This window comes from Pinus tabuliformis, chromosome 7 (genome assembly GCF_031772625.1).
Source record: "Pinus tabuliformis cultivar Carrire ecotype Pingquan chromosome 7, CPIR1, whole genome shotgun sequence".
Taxonomy (NCBI): domain Eukaryota; kingdom Viridiplantae; phylum Streptophyta; class Pinopsida; order Pinales; family Pinaceae; genus Pinus; species Pinus tabuliformis.
The window spans coordinates 627798105-627814331 of record NC_142293.1 but is presented as its reverse complement, the minus strand read 5'-3'; the positions used below and the strand labels follow the sequence as shown (position 1 = coordinate 627814331).

Sequence of the window (16227 nt, the reverse complement as noted above, 5' to 3'; positions counted from 1 at the left end):
TATATATCTAGCTATCTTTTCAACATCATCTTCTACATGCCCTGCTCTAATACTTAATCTATAGAATTCTTCCGTATACTCCTTAACAGACATTCCTTTCTGTTTTAAATTTTGCAATTGCTTAAAAAGATTCAGATGATAGTCTTTAGGCAAAAACTTGGCTTTCAGTTTACTTACCATTTTGTCCCACTGCTTGATCTTAGATTTCCCTTTCCTCGTTCTTGATGTCTGTACCTTGTCCCACCAGATGGCTACATGACCCCTCAACCTGGTGACTGCAAACTTCACCATCTTATTCTCCTCAACCTCTTCATAGTCAAAGTACTGATCTATGGATCTAATCCAATCCATAAGCTCCTCTACATTCAGGCTCCCTTCATACATAGGGATCTCCATCTTGGGTTTGCTTCCTACTTTTGCCAACATCTTGAGGACTTTGGCAGTTTCATTGTCTTCCTCTATTTCTCCCACATCTGCAACAGATTCTTCTGAAGAGCTCTCAGCTCCATCATTAGGTGCTCTTCTTTGGGTTGTCTCCATTGTCTCCATTCGTGCACGCAAACTTCGTACCTCTTCCAGCAAAATTGCATTTGCTTCTGGTCTTCCTCGACCAATACCTCTCCTCGGCAGCATCTTCGTTGTAAACAGCTCTTGCTTCTGCTCTGATACCAAAAATGATGCAGCAAAAACAATGGTTTAATAAAACCCACAATCACCCCTTTCCACACAAATATGAGCCCTCTTAACTATCGGAACCCAAAACCTTTGAAAAACAATGGTTTTCACTTTTCGGGATCCAAAAGACCCTTCAAAACATTAAAATTGCGATTTTTCGCCTTTTACACAGTTATATGGCTTTTACTACAGATCAAATCTGATCAATCAGACGGTCAGGATCCAATTGTAGTATCGGCGATCGGTCAACACAAGGCTTCTTATATCGGCGCTTTTCCTTTGGTCCGATGCAATATCGCTATCGCTATCGACGATTTACAATGGCCACTTTAATATATATATATATATAAACCCTGCCTCGATATGTCGATGCTATATATATATATCGGCGATCGCACTTGTTAATGACTTTCGGCGATGCGACAAGGAAAAATGCAAAGGCCTAATGCAATTGGGTTCCATGGACCTGATGGCAATAAAACTCCACTCTATAACTGCTTGAGGTCTGGATTCTTCGTTTAAACGTGTTTTAGCCTGATACTTAGGCTATTTTGGGTATTTGCCCTGCGGAACCAGAATGAAGGATTGCGCTCACCAATCAATCCTTTTATGCGACAATTCTCTTAAAGAAACATGAAATACACAGGCCTGCATTGATGTTGCATGGATTTAAAAGGAAAACCAAACATTCGAGGTCTTCACGGGCTGTTCAAAACATCTACATGCAACACTGTTTTATTACAAATAAATAATACAAAGTCTTGGCCTTAGGCCAGATTACACAGGGAAAAAAAGACCTCTATCTCACATGCATTCTAAACCTCGCTCTATGCTCTCTCTCCACTCAGCAATCCTCTCCTCCTGCTCATTACATTTTTCCTCTCTTTTATCACTCGAATATTTCTCTAACAATATCTAATAACAAATCTCTATTCATGATAGATCTAACAACAATCTTCTATTTCCTAGCTCTCCCTCACACCTATGCAAACAACTCTATCTCTCAATCTAAAATAAGACAATCTCTAACTTATTACAATAATGAATTATAACAAATTGCTTGAGAGATCCAACCCTCTCAGTAAAAACTGGTTTTGACCCATTAGTCAATGAATTTCAACCTGTTTAGCCACAACATGTGAACAAGTTTTCACATTGTTGGCTAATCCCGATGCTCCTGCGTCATCAGGGAAAAGACGTGGCTTGATCAGAGGCCATCACAGGAATGGCAGGGAGATATTTTCCTCAACCATCATTTAGTTTTCTTTATGTCTATTATTCTGTAATTTTTGCATTTTCAAGAACGGAATCAAATCCGATTGTAATCATTTTGGGCAACAAAACCTTCACACGCCGAGACAGCGAGTCGATTAGACAGTTGGAGCTCGGCTGAGATATTTTGTAATTGTTTTTCAAATCTCCCGCTTTCCTTATAAATAGAGGGAAGAAACACTTAAACGAGGTTCCCAATTTCTGCATTCTAGAGGCCCAAATTCTGCTTTTGCATGTTTTGAGCTCTGTTTGCAAAGAGAGTGGTTCCACTTTGGTTCAATTTGCTTGTTCAAAAAGTGCTCGAGCATATACAATTGTTAAATGTAATGGACTAGAGATTTGGATTCCATCTTCAAAGATTAATGAAGCAGTTTGGGTGATTCCAATCAGAGAAATGCGTAGTATGTTTTCCCCTTTGTATATCATTTCATGTATGTTTTTCCTCTTCTAAAATTGTGTTATGAAGCTGCCGGTTTCACTCTCTCATGGTTGTATGTACGTTGCTAAGTAGTGAGAACTACCTTTGTAAACACATATTTACTTGTGTTATTGGATAGCCTGTAATACCTGTGTAATCACAGATTTATTTGTGTTATTTGATAGCCTATAGTACCTGTATGTAAGTACATATTTACTTATGCTTATTGGTGACAAATGTATTCATGAGGCATAGAGCTTGGTACCCTAATTCACGCTCCACTTTTTCTGCATTTTCACCTCCTCACTCTTCCATATTTTTGCTAGAAATTGTTGTTTAGGTTTTTGTGTTATGTCCAACCCTCTACATCGATTTCCCTCCTTTCCTTCCTCCAGTTCATCTATACTACAATAACAATGTTAAATTGTGTATTGTTGTGTGTCGGCCACCAGAACCAACAAATTTCTCTTTGAGATTAGCCATATCTACTAGTGTTTATTTCAATTTATGTGTTTGCTTGAGTTTACCTTGGCAAAGGGCTATTGAACCAATTACGTGACATATGGAGTGTAGCAGAAAGCCTTTAAATAATCTTCAAAAGCACTCCTCTTAGATGCCCTAGGCATTGGTCTCCTATCAACCCAGAGGCTGTCTCTAGGAGGCTTTTATATCTTCTGAAAGCAATTGTGTGACAGGAGATAGAAAAATCTACATCTTTTTGGTGTCGTTGTCGGGGAACAAATCATAATATTTTTTCCTAGGTATGACAATTTTTACATTCCCTCTGTCGGGTGAGCAAGGGAAGTGTAGGTTGAAGATCTCTCACCTTGGTTGTTGATTTTGGGTAGCAATGGATGTGCTTTAGCTTCGAAATTCGATGGAGAGGCTAGAACACATGAGATCTCCAGAACCCAAAAATCATTTGGAGAAATTCCACTCGGATGAGGAGTTATTAAAATAATTAATATTTTTAATGAGTTCCTAAGTCTAAACTTAGGGAAATAAAAATATTAATGTGTATTAATAAAAATATGGGTGAGAAGGTTCTAAGTGGCGAGCATCAAGCCTGTTTAATCTTAGTTGTTGATTAAAGATTAGATCATGGTTGTTGATTCATCAACAGGAAAAGTATAAGAGGAGGCTTGAGAGTTAGTTGGAGATACATTAAGAGATCAAAGCATTCGATTTTTCTAGGGCGTGGTTTGCTAAGAAAGTCGAACTAAGTGATCTGAGTTGCAGTGAGAGGGGCAGTTCGACAGAGGGACTTCAGTCCAAGGCCAAGGATACATAACAGAGAGGCAAAGCAGCAACAGGAGAGACAACGTAACTCCAGAGAGGGTGACGTAGAAGTTAGAGGGGCTGATGCAGTTCCTTAGAGGCAGTGTTGGGGTTTTCTGTGGGGCAGAGAGAGCAGTAGTTCAGCATATCGACTTCTGAGCAAGGGAGGCTCATTGACAGGGTGAAGGGGCTCCTAGAGGAGGTGACACAGTTCTAGTACAGAGCTTGGAGCATCCATCGCTGCCCAACAATGAGAACATTAGTTGTCATCTGTGGGGTTTGATCATCCAGTTGTTGGATTGCCAAAATATCTGTCTCCAGATAGAGGTACTTCTGCCAAGTTTATTCTTTGTTGGGTGAGACGGATTTGGCACCCTAGTTGTATGCAAAAATCTGTGTAATAATACAAACCCTCTATATGTTGCACTGGTTTTCCCGAATTGGGTATTTTTGGGGACGATTGTCCAAAAATAACGGTGTCCCTTGTGTGATTGTCTCAGTTTATTTTAGTTCATGATATGTATGTATGTGAGGATACAATAGTGTTTTCATTGTTGTTTATATAATTGAATAACTTGTTGAATGTAAAGAACAAGTAGGAGATGATAAACCAATGATTGCAGTAGGATTTCTGATGTGTAGATTCAGAAATTCTCACATGGTATCAGAGCATTGCAAATCATAGGAGACGAAAGAAGCCAACCGAGAAATCCAGAGAATTCGCTTCAAAGAAGTAGCTGTCCCGAGTGATAGTGTTGTTTTAGAGGCAGAGAAGCAACTGCAAGTGTGATGCAGAGGCTCACGCAGTGCCTGCGTCAGCACTTCGAGCATGCAGAGGGTGACACAGAGCCAGAGAGGAGCCCACGCAGTGATTGCGTCAGCGCTCTGGGCTAGCGCAGAGCCTGAGAGGTTCGAAACAATCAGTTGTTGGGTTGAGGAAGAAGAGCATATTCGATTTGAGGAGCTGGTGGGACGCTGTTTCTAATTGGTGCAGAACAGTGCTATGGAGACAGAGTCGAGGTAGAGGGAATGACTGCCTTGACAAATTTCTAGTCAAAAGAAATCTAGATCTGGGTTGCAACAGCAGAGGAGGATTGAAGAGGAAGTGATTTGACATTTGGCTGGAGGATTTCCATGAAGGAAATCAAGACTCAAAGGGAGTCTAGAGGAGCTTGTTCCTTAGAGGATTTCTAGCTCCAAAGAAATCCAAATCCAAGTCTTGCTAGATTGACATCAGGAGAGGGAGAGAAGAACCAATCCTATCTTTGAGCAAAGATGGCAATGAATGGGTTGAGGGATTAGGACAGATTGGATGGAGCATCCAATTTTGTCATCTGGAAGGCCAGGATCTTAGCAATCCTGGACAAAGATCGCATCAAAGGCTATGCCTTGAAGGTAGTTGTTGAGTTGACTGACGCTGATCCGTTGAAGAAGTATGAGGAGGCCCAGGCTAAGGCCAAGTGCATGATCCTATATGGGGTCAAAGGTCATGTAGTACCACACATTGTTGAGAAGAACACAACAAGGGAGATGTGGGAGGCGTTGGCCACCTTGTATCAGGGATCTTCTGTCCAACGGAAGATGCTATTAGAAAATTAGCTGAAACAGTACCAGATGCAGAAAGGAGAGGAGATTGATCCCTTCCTTCTTAGGTTGCAAGGGATTCGTGACTAGTTGACTTCCGTGGGGTCTACACCAGATCCTGAGTTCATGGTCAGGACTGCCCTAAATGCAGTCACCGAGGACTGGGAGACTTTTGTCCAAAGTATCTTGGGCAGAGCGACTCTCCCCAATTGGGAGGAGATGTGTGTATCTCTTCGACAAGAAGAGCTCAGGAAGATGACAAAGACAGGGAGTAGCGGTAAGGGAACCCAGGTCAAGAAGGAGGAGGAGGATGCAACTCTCGCATTGTGGGGACAATAAGCACAACAGAAGAGAAATAAGAAGGACATCACCAAGGTCAGATGCTTCAATTGTGGGGAACTGGGACATTATGCCACTCAGTTCCCCTGGAAGAAGGCAAAGGGGGAAGCTTCTGAATTGAAGGTTGCTCCAGCGAAAGCGGACAAGGAAGGCGAGGATGACAATTGTGCCATGAGTGCTCATGCACCTATGGAGAAAAGGTGGGGCGACATGGCGTTGTAGTCGAGAGGACTACATAGGGGCAAGATCCTTGAGGTGCCCAAACTCTTGGATCACATACGACTACGGGAGCCCTTAACGATAGTAGTAGAAGACGGGTGTCAGTTGGTGCGAGGTGTGATGGAGCAATAGTGGCAGAGCTAGAGTGCCAGAGCCTGGGGCAGCACAGTGGATGTTGTAGCAGTGTGAGAGGCACAAAGCAGTTTGTAGCAGCAGAGGGTCATCACATATTAGCAGCAGAGGTAGCTTCAGGATCACAAGACATCCATACTGACTAGGATGTCAGAGTTTGGGTGAGTTTTTAGTTGCTTACTTCTCAGCAGCTGAGTTGCAGTGCAGCAGTTAGCAGTGGCAGTGCTATGGGTAGCATGATGCAACATGTTGAGAGGGAGATGTAGTACAGATGCAGCAGTGGCAATGGCAGAGTCATGGGCAGCAGTACAGGAAGCAACAATGCAATGGATGAAGGGCAGCAGGCCAAGCATCAGCAGCACAGAGGATCGATGCAATGGATCAGTGTGATGCTTCTAGTTGGGAGTATTGTTAGAGCACATTCCTCGCTAAGAGGGAGTGTTGATTTTGGGTAGCATCGGATGTGCTCTAGCTCCGAAATTTGGTGGATGGGCTAGAACACATGGGATCTCCAGAACCCAGAAATCGTTTGGAGAAATTCCACCCGGATGGGGAGTTATTAAAATAATTAATATTTTTAATGAGTTCCTAAGACTAGACTTAGGAAAATAAAAATATTAATGTGTATTAATAAAAATATGGGCGAGAAGGTTCTAAGTGACGAGGATCAAGCCTGTTTTAATCTTAGCCATTGATTAGAGATTAGATCACGGTCATTGATTCATCAACAAGAAAAGTATAAGAGGAAGCTTAAGGGTCAATTGGAGATACACCAAGAGATCAAAGAGTTCAATTTTTCTGGGGCATGGTTTGTTGAGAAAGTCGAGCTAAGTGATCTGAGTTGCTGTGAGAGGGGAAGTTCGGCAGAGGGACTTCAGTCCAAGGCTGAGGATACATAGCAGAGAAGCAGAGCAGCAGCAGGAGAGATAGCGCAGCTCCAGAGAGGGTGACGCAAAAGCTAGAGGGCTGACGCAGTTCCTTAGAGGCAGTGCTGGGGTTTTTTGTGGGGTAGAGAGAGCAGCAGTGCTGCATATCGATTTCTGAGCAAGGGAGGCTCATTGAGAGGGTGACGTAGCTCCTAGAGGAGGTGACACAGTTCTAGCTCAGAGCTTGAAGCAGCCATCGCTGCCCAGCACTGGGAACAACAATTGTCATCAGTGGGGTTTGATCATCCAGTTGCTGGATTGCCAAAATATCTGTCTCCGGATAGAGGTACTTCTGCCAGGTTTATTCTCTGCTGGGTGAGCCGAATTTGGCACCTTAGTTGTATTCCGAAATCTGCTTAACAATACAAACCCTCTATATGCTGCATCGGTTTTCCCGAATTGGGTTTTTTCGGGGACGATTGTCAAAAAATAACGGTGTCCCTTGTGTGATTGTCTCGGTTTATTTTAGTTCATGATCTGTATGTATGTGTAGGCTGCAATAGTGTTTTCATCGTTGTTTAAGTAATTAAATAACTTGTTGACTGTAAAGAACAAGTAGGAGATGATAAACCAGTGATTGTAGTAATATTTCTGATATGTAGATTCAGAAATTCTCATATTGGCAACTCCACTGTTTGAGTCTTATTGTAAACCTCTTTCCTTGGCCTGCAACAATATATATCAATTCCAAGCCCAACTAGAAGGTTCATGGAGGAGATTAAAAGAGTTGAGCGTCAAATATTAGTTTGGGGGCAGTGGTGCATGCCTGTTTTAGTTGTTGATTTCCAAGAGAACAATGGAATAAGCTCTTGTACTCAGATGCTGGGCTGGTATCATTGGAAGGTTGACCTCACTTGGGTGAATTGAGCCCTATGCCTAAGCAAGAGTTGTATATAAATAAGCTCACTATGTGAGTGTTTAATTTCCAGTTTTTAGAGTTTGTAGTTTTGCATTTCAGTTTTATGAGGAAAGGACTCCCAACAAATAAAGTTCCATGGAGATTTTCTGGTTTTATAGGTTTGATATATTTTTGACTCCATGCCCAATGGTGAAGGCTACTAGTTTGCAGGTTCTCAGCACCTTGCCAGCAAGGCATTGTCCCCAATTGGAGCTAATGTTGTCACTTACTACAAAATGTGTTTCCAGTTGTCTAAAGAGTAAATGAGCAGAGAAGTTTCTAGTCATTTTCCAAGTAGCGAAGGACTGAAAACCTAAATCGGACCCTCTCCATTGGAAATTGCTTTGAACAAGCTTTCCAACGATATGTGGAAGTCCAAAAATGGACTCCTGGATCAAAAGATATGGTATGCTGAAGTTCAAGGATTGAAGCCTTAGGAAGGAATATCAGAGGTATGATATATCGGAGATCGCATATCGAAGGTCCAGAGATATCGACAATCGCAACATTAGAGCATCAACCATATCAGCGATCACAACATTAGAGCATCAACAATATCGACGATCGCAACATCAAGCATCAGGGATATCGGCAATCGCAACATCAGAGCATCAGGTATATCGGCAATCGCATATCGGAGGTCCTGAATATCGGAGCATCGACACATCGAAAGGTCAACGAATTGGAACTTCTTAAGATGACAACCTTTAAAAAGTTGCGATATGCATATATGTCGATAGTGTTAAAAACTGCCAGGAATGCCGACAAAGGATTAACAAAAGATTTCATCGCAAAACCAAAGGTGGGCAGACCTTTTTCTCTCTCCTCTAGCAAGACACATGGTGGCATATGATTGGTCTTGATAAGCTACAGTGGCATCTGATGTTAGTATGACGTGGTGGTACGGAAGGACACGTGGCAGGCAGTTTTAGCGTTTTGAGGGGGCCTAAGGGGACAAATTTGGGTGACACATGTCACCACTCATGAGGTGCCACGTGGAGCGATGACGTCATATCAGAGGTTGGCATATCGGAGGTTGAGGATGTCGGCACTTTGTAACACTTGATACTTGAAAAAGTTCCGATAAGGGGGCTTCGATATTGGGCTGGCACCACAGTCGCAAAGACTCAAAGAACCAAAGGCGCTGAGCACTTAACGAAGGAAAAATAGTCCCTGGCAAGAACAAAAACGCTCTAGCAACTCAAGGCTAAGCGGCAGGTCACGACCCTCGGTCCTATGGTGAGAAATGCGGGAAGGGCTAAGCGGAAGGAGCTCATCATATTGGAGGTCGGCAATCGGAAGATTAGAATACTGCACCACTGTGAAAATTGCGATATGGAATTTCTCCGATAAGCACAGTACAAAGAGTTAAAGGCATATGGGTCGGCAACTGCAAGATTGAATATGGGAACAGTGGAGTTGGTTTCAAGAGTAATGGCGGCTGTCAAAGATCGTTGGGTCAAGGTAGAAAGGACCACGATCTGCAGGAAAGAGTGTTGGGTCTGCCTTGAGGTGATACAAGCCATCTCTGTGGTTCGACGCACGTCTTCAGTGAGTAAATGGAGGTATGGGACTTAGGAAGCAGTGTGCAGGTCACCTGAGAATTAATTTCTCAGCATGGAGCTCCACGCAGTCAAGCAATGAAAGACTGCCAGGTCAATCTTTGTTTCTGCATTGTGGCAAGCAACCGATAGTTGATCGCTCCCAACTCCAAAGAGTGGGGAATTCAAGTAGTTAAGGCGAAAGCGACAGGTGAACCGATCAAACAACTAAAGAGGAACATCATGGCAAAGACGTGGCCTAATCGGAGGCCATCATAGGAATGGCATGGAGATATTTTCCTCAACCCTCATTCAGTTTTCTTTATGTCTATTATTCTATACTTTTTGCATTTTCAAGAACAAATCAAATCCGATTGTAATCATTTTGGACATCAAAACCTTCACACGCCGATACAGCTAGTCGATTAGACAGCTGGAGCTCGGCTGAGATATTTTGTAACTGTTGTTAAAATCTCCCCCTCTCCTTATAAATAAAGGGAAGAAACACTTAAACGAGGTTCCCAATTTCTGCATTCTAGAGGCTCGAATTCTGCTTTTGCAAGTTTTGAGCTCTGTTTGCAGAGAGAGTGGTTCCACTTTGGTTCAATTTTCTTGTTCATAAGGTGCTCGGGCATATACAATTGTTAAATGTAATGGACTAGTGATTTGGACTCCATCTTCAAAGATTAATGAAGCAATTTGGTTGATTCCAATCGGAGCAATGCGTAGTATGTTTTCCCCTTTGTATATCATTTCATGTATGTCTTTCCTCTTCTAAAATTGTGTTATGAAGCTGCCAGTTTCACTCTCTCATGGTTGTATGTATGCTGCTAAGTAGTGAGAAGTACCTATGTAAACACAAATTTACTTGTGTTATTTGATAGCCTGTAGTACTTGTGTAATCATGGATTTACTTGTGTTATTTGATAGCCTACAGTACGTGTATGTAAGCACATATTTACTTATGCTAATTGGTGACAAATGTATTCATGAGGCATAGAGCTTGAGACCTTAATTCATGCTCCACTTTTTCTACATTTTCACCTCCTCACTCTTCCATATTTCTGTTGGAGATTGTTGCTTAGGATTTTGTGTTATGTCCAGCCCTCTGCATCGATTTCCCTCCTTTCCTTCCTCTTGTTCATCTATACTACAATAACAATGTTAAACTGTGTATTGTTGTGTGTCGGCCACCAGAACCAACACATTTCTCTTTGAGATTAGCCATATCTACCAGTGTTTATTTCGATCTATGTGTTTTCTTGAGTTTACCTTGGCGAAGGGCTATTGAACCAATTATGTGACATATGGAGTGCAGCAGAAAGCCTTTAGATAATCTTCAAAAGCACTCCTCTCGGATGCCCTAGGAATTGGTCTCCTATCAACCTAGAGGTTGTCTCTAGGAGGCTTCTATATCTTCTGAAAGCAATTGTGTGACATGAGATAGAAAAAGCTACAACACACCCCTTTTGCTGGCTAGGGATAAATTTTCTTCATCTTCCTCAATGTTAACATGTGACCTAGATTGAGCTTGTTTGTGAATCTCCTCTTGGACATAATGACCCCATAATCACTCCCAATTTGAAGCTTTTCTCAAGCACATATCTCATTTGTGAATGCTTGCACGAATTGGTGAAACCCAAAAGGGCAAAATTCACCAAATCTCTATCTGGAATTATCGCCCACAGTAGCCAACTCTTCCCTCACTTTGGTAAATTTAGTGAGGTAATACACCTCAGAATCTAACTTTGACATTTTAATGTTCCTGAGCTTGTCCTTCAACACCATCTTCCTGGCCTCCCTCGAACCCTGATAGAGACCAATGATGGTTGTCCACATGGCTTTGGTTGTCTTCTTCCCAGTCAAGTGAGGAATAATGTGGTCTTTGACTCCCTCCAAGATGATTCTTCTTGCCTTGGCATCCTTCTTGTTATGCTGAGCCAACTACTAAGGGTCAGTGGGTGCAACTGGGACATTATCAACAAACTCCCATACCCCTTGCTCCTCCAGCACCACTGCTATCCTCTCATGCCATGAACAGAACTTGGACGCTTTGTCCAATTTGTCCTCAAATCTAAGACCCTTATACGCCATACTGCCAAATCGCATTGTCCAGAAACCCTAGTGGTCAAATCGATTTGATAAACTCACTCCCTCCGAATCGCAAAACCTGCTCATGAAGAAAAGAACTATGTTGGTCTTCAATAAGAGGATATGCTCTGATACCATGTTAGATTTCCTTAAAACCCAATGATTGATTCACCAGTTTTTAAGTGTAAAAACCAAAAATACAAACAATTGTTGTTCCAGAATCTTAAATTGCAAATACGCTGATTTTTCTAACTTAGCATGCATGAAGGAAATAAAAAATAAGAAGACAAACACATTCAACACATAGAACACAAGATATACTCCGTAAACCCCAACTCTGGGGAAAAGTTGCAATTTTGTGTCTTTTATTATCTTCAGCAAAGGATAGTCTTCAAAAATTTACAGCAAGGGAAAATTTCCCTTTATCTATAGGAAAACACTGATTAGCTCCCAAGATAAATTAATCTCGATACTACGCACTCGATCTGTCATACAACCACATAGATTTGCCTATTTGTGCACACATGCGAGTTGTGGATCTCTCTTCCTACGCACATGTGCGAGTGGAATAACTTTGCTGAGGCTGTAAGAGCAGCTCGATCCTCACTCGATCTCCTTGTTAGTCGCTGAAGCTCTGTGATCTGCTGAGACCATAGTCTCTCCCTTTGCTTATCTGACACACTACTTGTGCCCAACTGATTGGCCACTTCCTCGCTCTATCTCCTCTTATAGTTTTGACCTAAGCCCCTCCTTCACTCTCAATGACTGAGATTAGATATTGATGAAGTGCTGAGATTAAACCATAAGTTAACTTAAGATTTTAAACTTTTTTCTAAGTCCAACTTTAGGAAATAGTTAAATAAATAAATATTTTGCTAAAGTGGTTGTCTTGTGGGTCCCTTTGCTAGTCGCAGCACCTAGGCAAGCAGAAGCCTTGCTTCTCTACTCCAATCAACAAACTTTACCTCGAACTCCAAATCGGTGCAGAACCAAGGAACCATTCCCCTTCCCTAGAGACCTCAGAGACATCTCTAGACCAGATATCTTACCAGTAGGCAACTGATGTCACCTAGACACTAGTGGTGGGTTACTTCTTGGAAGTAGCACAACAGAGGGTCCAGATCTCCTCCCAACTCTCCCTTGGGGTACCATTCTATTTTGAGTTTTAGTCATTTGGTCTTGAGTGTTAGGAGAGATACATCCAGATCTAATGGATCATGACCTAGTAAATGGCTCCCTTTTGTGGCAGCCCACACTTGGAGTCAAGGGTTTTCCATGTTTTAGCATATAAACATTATATTTTCTACTTTATTTCTTGTCCTTTATATAGGAGTCCTTTTGGTACTCCTGCTTGTATCGACATCATTGTACTCAAGAGTCCCCTTAACCTACTTTTGTGGTCATTTCTTGGACATTAATATAATAATATTATCTTAAAAAGCAAGTCAAATTAAACACACGACATTTCCCTCTTAGCGGGAAGTAACCCCTCAAAACAGGGTGTCCCATGTGCTGACTGAATTCGGCATAAAATGGGTTTCAAGATTGCCTCTATGGCGGTGCTGCATCTGCTAGATGTACATGCTGAGATTGAGTACAGAAATCAAAACTGGTCTAAATCAGGCCAAAGTGGACAACCTTCTAGCTGCAAAAATCAGGTACAAAAGCATCAAAAAACAGTGCCATACATGCTGATTTGGAGATAAAAGCAACACTTTTTAACAAGTGTCCTCGTGCTATTGAGGGTAGAGTTACCAGCGTTAAAAATAACATCCCATTTGTATCGACCTACATCAAGTTGTCTGCTTTCTGAATTTTGCACAGAAGACAGCTCTGACTTTGACAGCAATCACCACTTGGAATCAGCACCCTCCACTATTCTTGGACACATTGTATTTACAAAGACAAGATAAATTTGGCAGCAAGATCTATTCCCTTCTCTTCTTAAAATCAGGTTATAAATAGGCTCACAGTATCATCTACAGCAGTGCCTAGCAGGATGGAAATAACTCTCAAATGGAGCACCCTTACTGCTGAAAATAGGCCACAGAAACAGACAGCAATAAACATGCAAGGAGGACAGTGCCTACATGAAAGCTAGTACACAGTAGTAGCCTTATCTCATTGAAAGAAAACCCAAAAAGCAGCGCTCGAACACCAAAAACAGCAGTGACAGCAGCACTCTCATCTAGGACTGACTTGTCTCAAACCGTATCTTGGAAAACGTGCCTAGAACAAGTCAAATATGAACTTGTTTGTTCTCCAAGCAAAGTCGCAAATGTCTGCAAGTGTATTCTTGACTTACCATATGGAGTAAGCTACCTCATTACACATGAATTTCAATGATGTTATTCCTTGGAATATGTCTGATATGCCACAAATATGGTATTCCTCAGAAGGTGTGTCCAACATGCTCTCATGAAGGCATCCTTCTCCTATAGATATGATCTTCTGAAAAGTTGAAGTTCTTGGACAAAGTCTGATTTGATCTGCTGATGCAATGTGCAGGTACGGTAAAGATCTTGTCATATGAAAGCTAGGAAGGCTAAAATATGGATTTGTGCCTCAAGGGGCAAGGGATCTACATCCTTTTGAAACACATGAACATATCATGTCAATTATATATGGCCTACTTGGAAACTGATCATTTTCTTGGCGCGCAATGCCTTTGTAGACTTAGTGGCTCTCTCCCTCTTTTCTCTCTTTCTATTTGGGATGTCGCCCTGTACTGCAGGCTATTGCATGGCATATGGAACACAGTTCTCTGTTGAATGATGTGCCTTATTTGCTTGCCACATTCTGGTGGCCTATGGCAGGCAAATCAGCCCTGAGTTACTCTCTAATGAATTTAAATACTTTATTCTTGTCATAGAGGTGAGATTCTCAATAGTTGTCATTTTTATGTCAATTCCTAAAATGATAATCTTGTCTTGCAGCTAGACAAATTAGAACAAGAAACAGTGAAATGGAGTAGAGAAATATTGCGAAACAGCCCTACAGCCATTCGAATTTGCAAGTCTGCACTGAATGCAGTTGATGATAGCCATGCTGGTCTCCAAGTAAAATTTTGTTTTCCGTCCTTTTTTCAGCTTGACATTTCACTTATTGTGAATCTTCAATCAATAACTTTTTAAATGATTTCACTATGTGATTACGCTTTTGCAGCCAGGTTCACAAATCTATTTGATTTGGTTTATGTTTCCACGACTTGACTATTGTGATACTCTTCACCATTCAACTGATCTATATTTCCTCTGGTTCATTTCTCAGGAACTGTCTGGAAATGCCACTTTATTATTCTATGGTTCAGAGGAGGCAAAAGAAGGAAAAAATGCATATCTGCAGCGAAGAAGGCCTGACTTTTCGAAGTTTCCAAGGCTTCCCTAACCATATAGTTGGAGCACAGTTCTATTCAACCAATCAGTTCTAACCATATAGTCTGTGCTAATCAGTTCAATTGAACCAAGAAAGTAGGAACAGAAAATTAGGCTGTGGTGATGAAACTGTTGACTTATTATCTAGTAGATATATTTACTATGGAAATCTATGAGAATATTGTTCATAATTAAAAGCATTCATGCATAATGCAACTTCAACGAAATAATCTGCTATTGTACAGTGTAATAATAATCAGAGCTGATACTGTGCTTGGATAGAAAGTATTCACAGCTATGTATGGAGCATGAGTTACTAATTTCATGAGATTTATATTGTGGAATGATTGTCTGTTTGTCTTAAAGCAATCTGTCAAAATGTGTATAGTCAGAATAATAGTTTGAAAAATGAGTGCAAATTCAAAGAGCTTGGAGCAGAAACAGTAACATAAAAATGTTGATATCATAACTGTATAAATTATAGGAATGAAAATCTAGATTTCATTGTCACCAACTGCTGCTGTTGAAATATTTCTGTCCTAGTGCAGGAATTAAGTTGCATGGATTAACTTTTCATGGATCACCAGCATAGAGTATGGTAAGATTTAATATGTCTAAGTGTTTGCAATCACTGGGAAATAATTTATTGCTTTCATTGCATTTCTGAAGGGATGTTTACAATCTCATAAATCTCCCCTGCAGCTTATAATTTTGCAAAATATATTGAAAGGAAACCCCCCTCTCCTACCTTCTAGCGCTCCATACGCATATTCCTAATTTCTATAAAGAAGAGTTTTCATTGACAATTGTGCGTATTGGATACCGGATAAAACATTTGGACTCGAATCTAAATTGAACCTTGATATCGAATCTTTTGATCGACTTCAGTTCTTGACTTCAACAAAGTTTATTTAAAACTGAAAAAATGAATCAGGCATTGAATAGTTCATAGCTCGTAACTTTTTGTGTTTTATTTTCGGATATCATCAAAAGGTATTTTTATTTCATTTCTAAACCCTTCCATGGGTTACTTTTATTATTCTTTTATTTTGAATTATATATGATAGGAAAAATGATTGCATGTTTCCAAATACTTACTTTTGATTAAAATATGCAGCATTGCTGCTTAGTACTTGCTTCCTATGTAAATAGTATTTGATAGTAAAATAATCCTATGAGAATAATTAGATTAGTAAAAACTTGTCTATCATGTCAAAATGAGTTCTGTTATTTATTTTATTGATAAGAGGAAGTAGACAAATTTTAAATAAAATTCCTTCTTAATAAGATGGAAATTGAAAATGAAATAGTTAAATTTGAAGATTTTGATAATTGTATTATTGGTTTAAGATAAAAAATGGTAGATTTTTGCTTTTAGGTCAAATGACATTGTGTTGTGCAAAAGCTGCAATAACAATAATGGGCATGATCAAGATAAATTTATTTAAAACTTTGCAGATTTAGATGTTTATGTAACTCA

General features: G+C 40.6%; 1 protein-coding gene across 2 annotated transcripts in view; it reads left to right on the top strand.

The window, feature by feature from the left end:
- Positions 1 to 15091, top strand: part of ECHID (enoyl-CoA hydratase/isomerase D) — a 346677-nt gene extending 331586 nt beyond the window's left edge. For both annotated transcript variants that reach the window (XM_089458599.1, XM_089458598.1), the window contains 2 exons: positions 14310 to 14432; positions 14644 to 15091. In XM_089458599.1, coding sequence (XP_089314725.1) covers positions 14310 to 14432; positions 14644 to 14760 — 240 coding nt within the window. In that variant the 3' untranslated portion in view covers positions 14761 to 15091. The remainder of the gene's footprint in view (positions 1 to 14309; positions 14433 to 14643) is intronic.
- The last annotated feature ends 1136 nt before the right edge of the window (positions 15092 to 16227 follow it).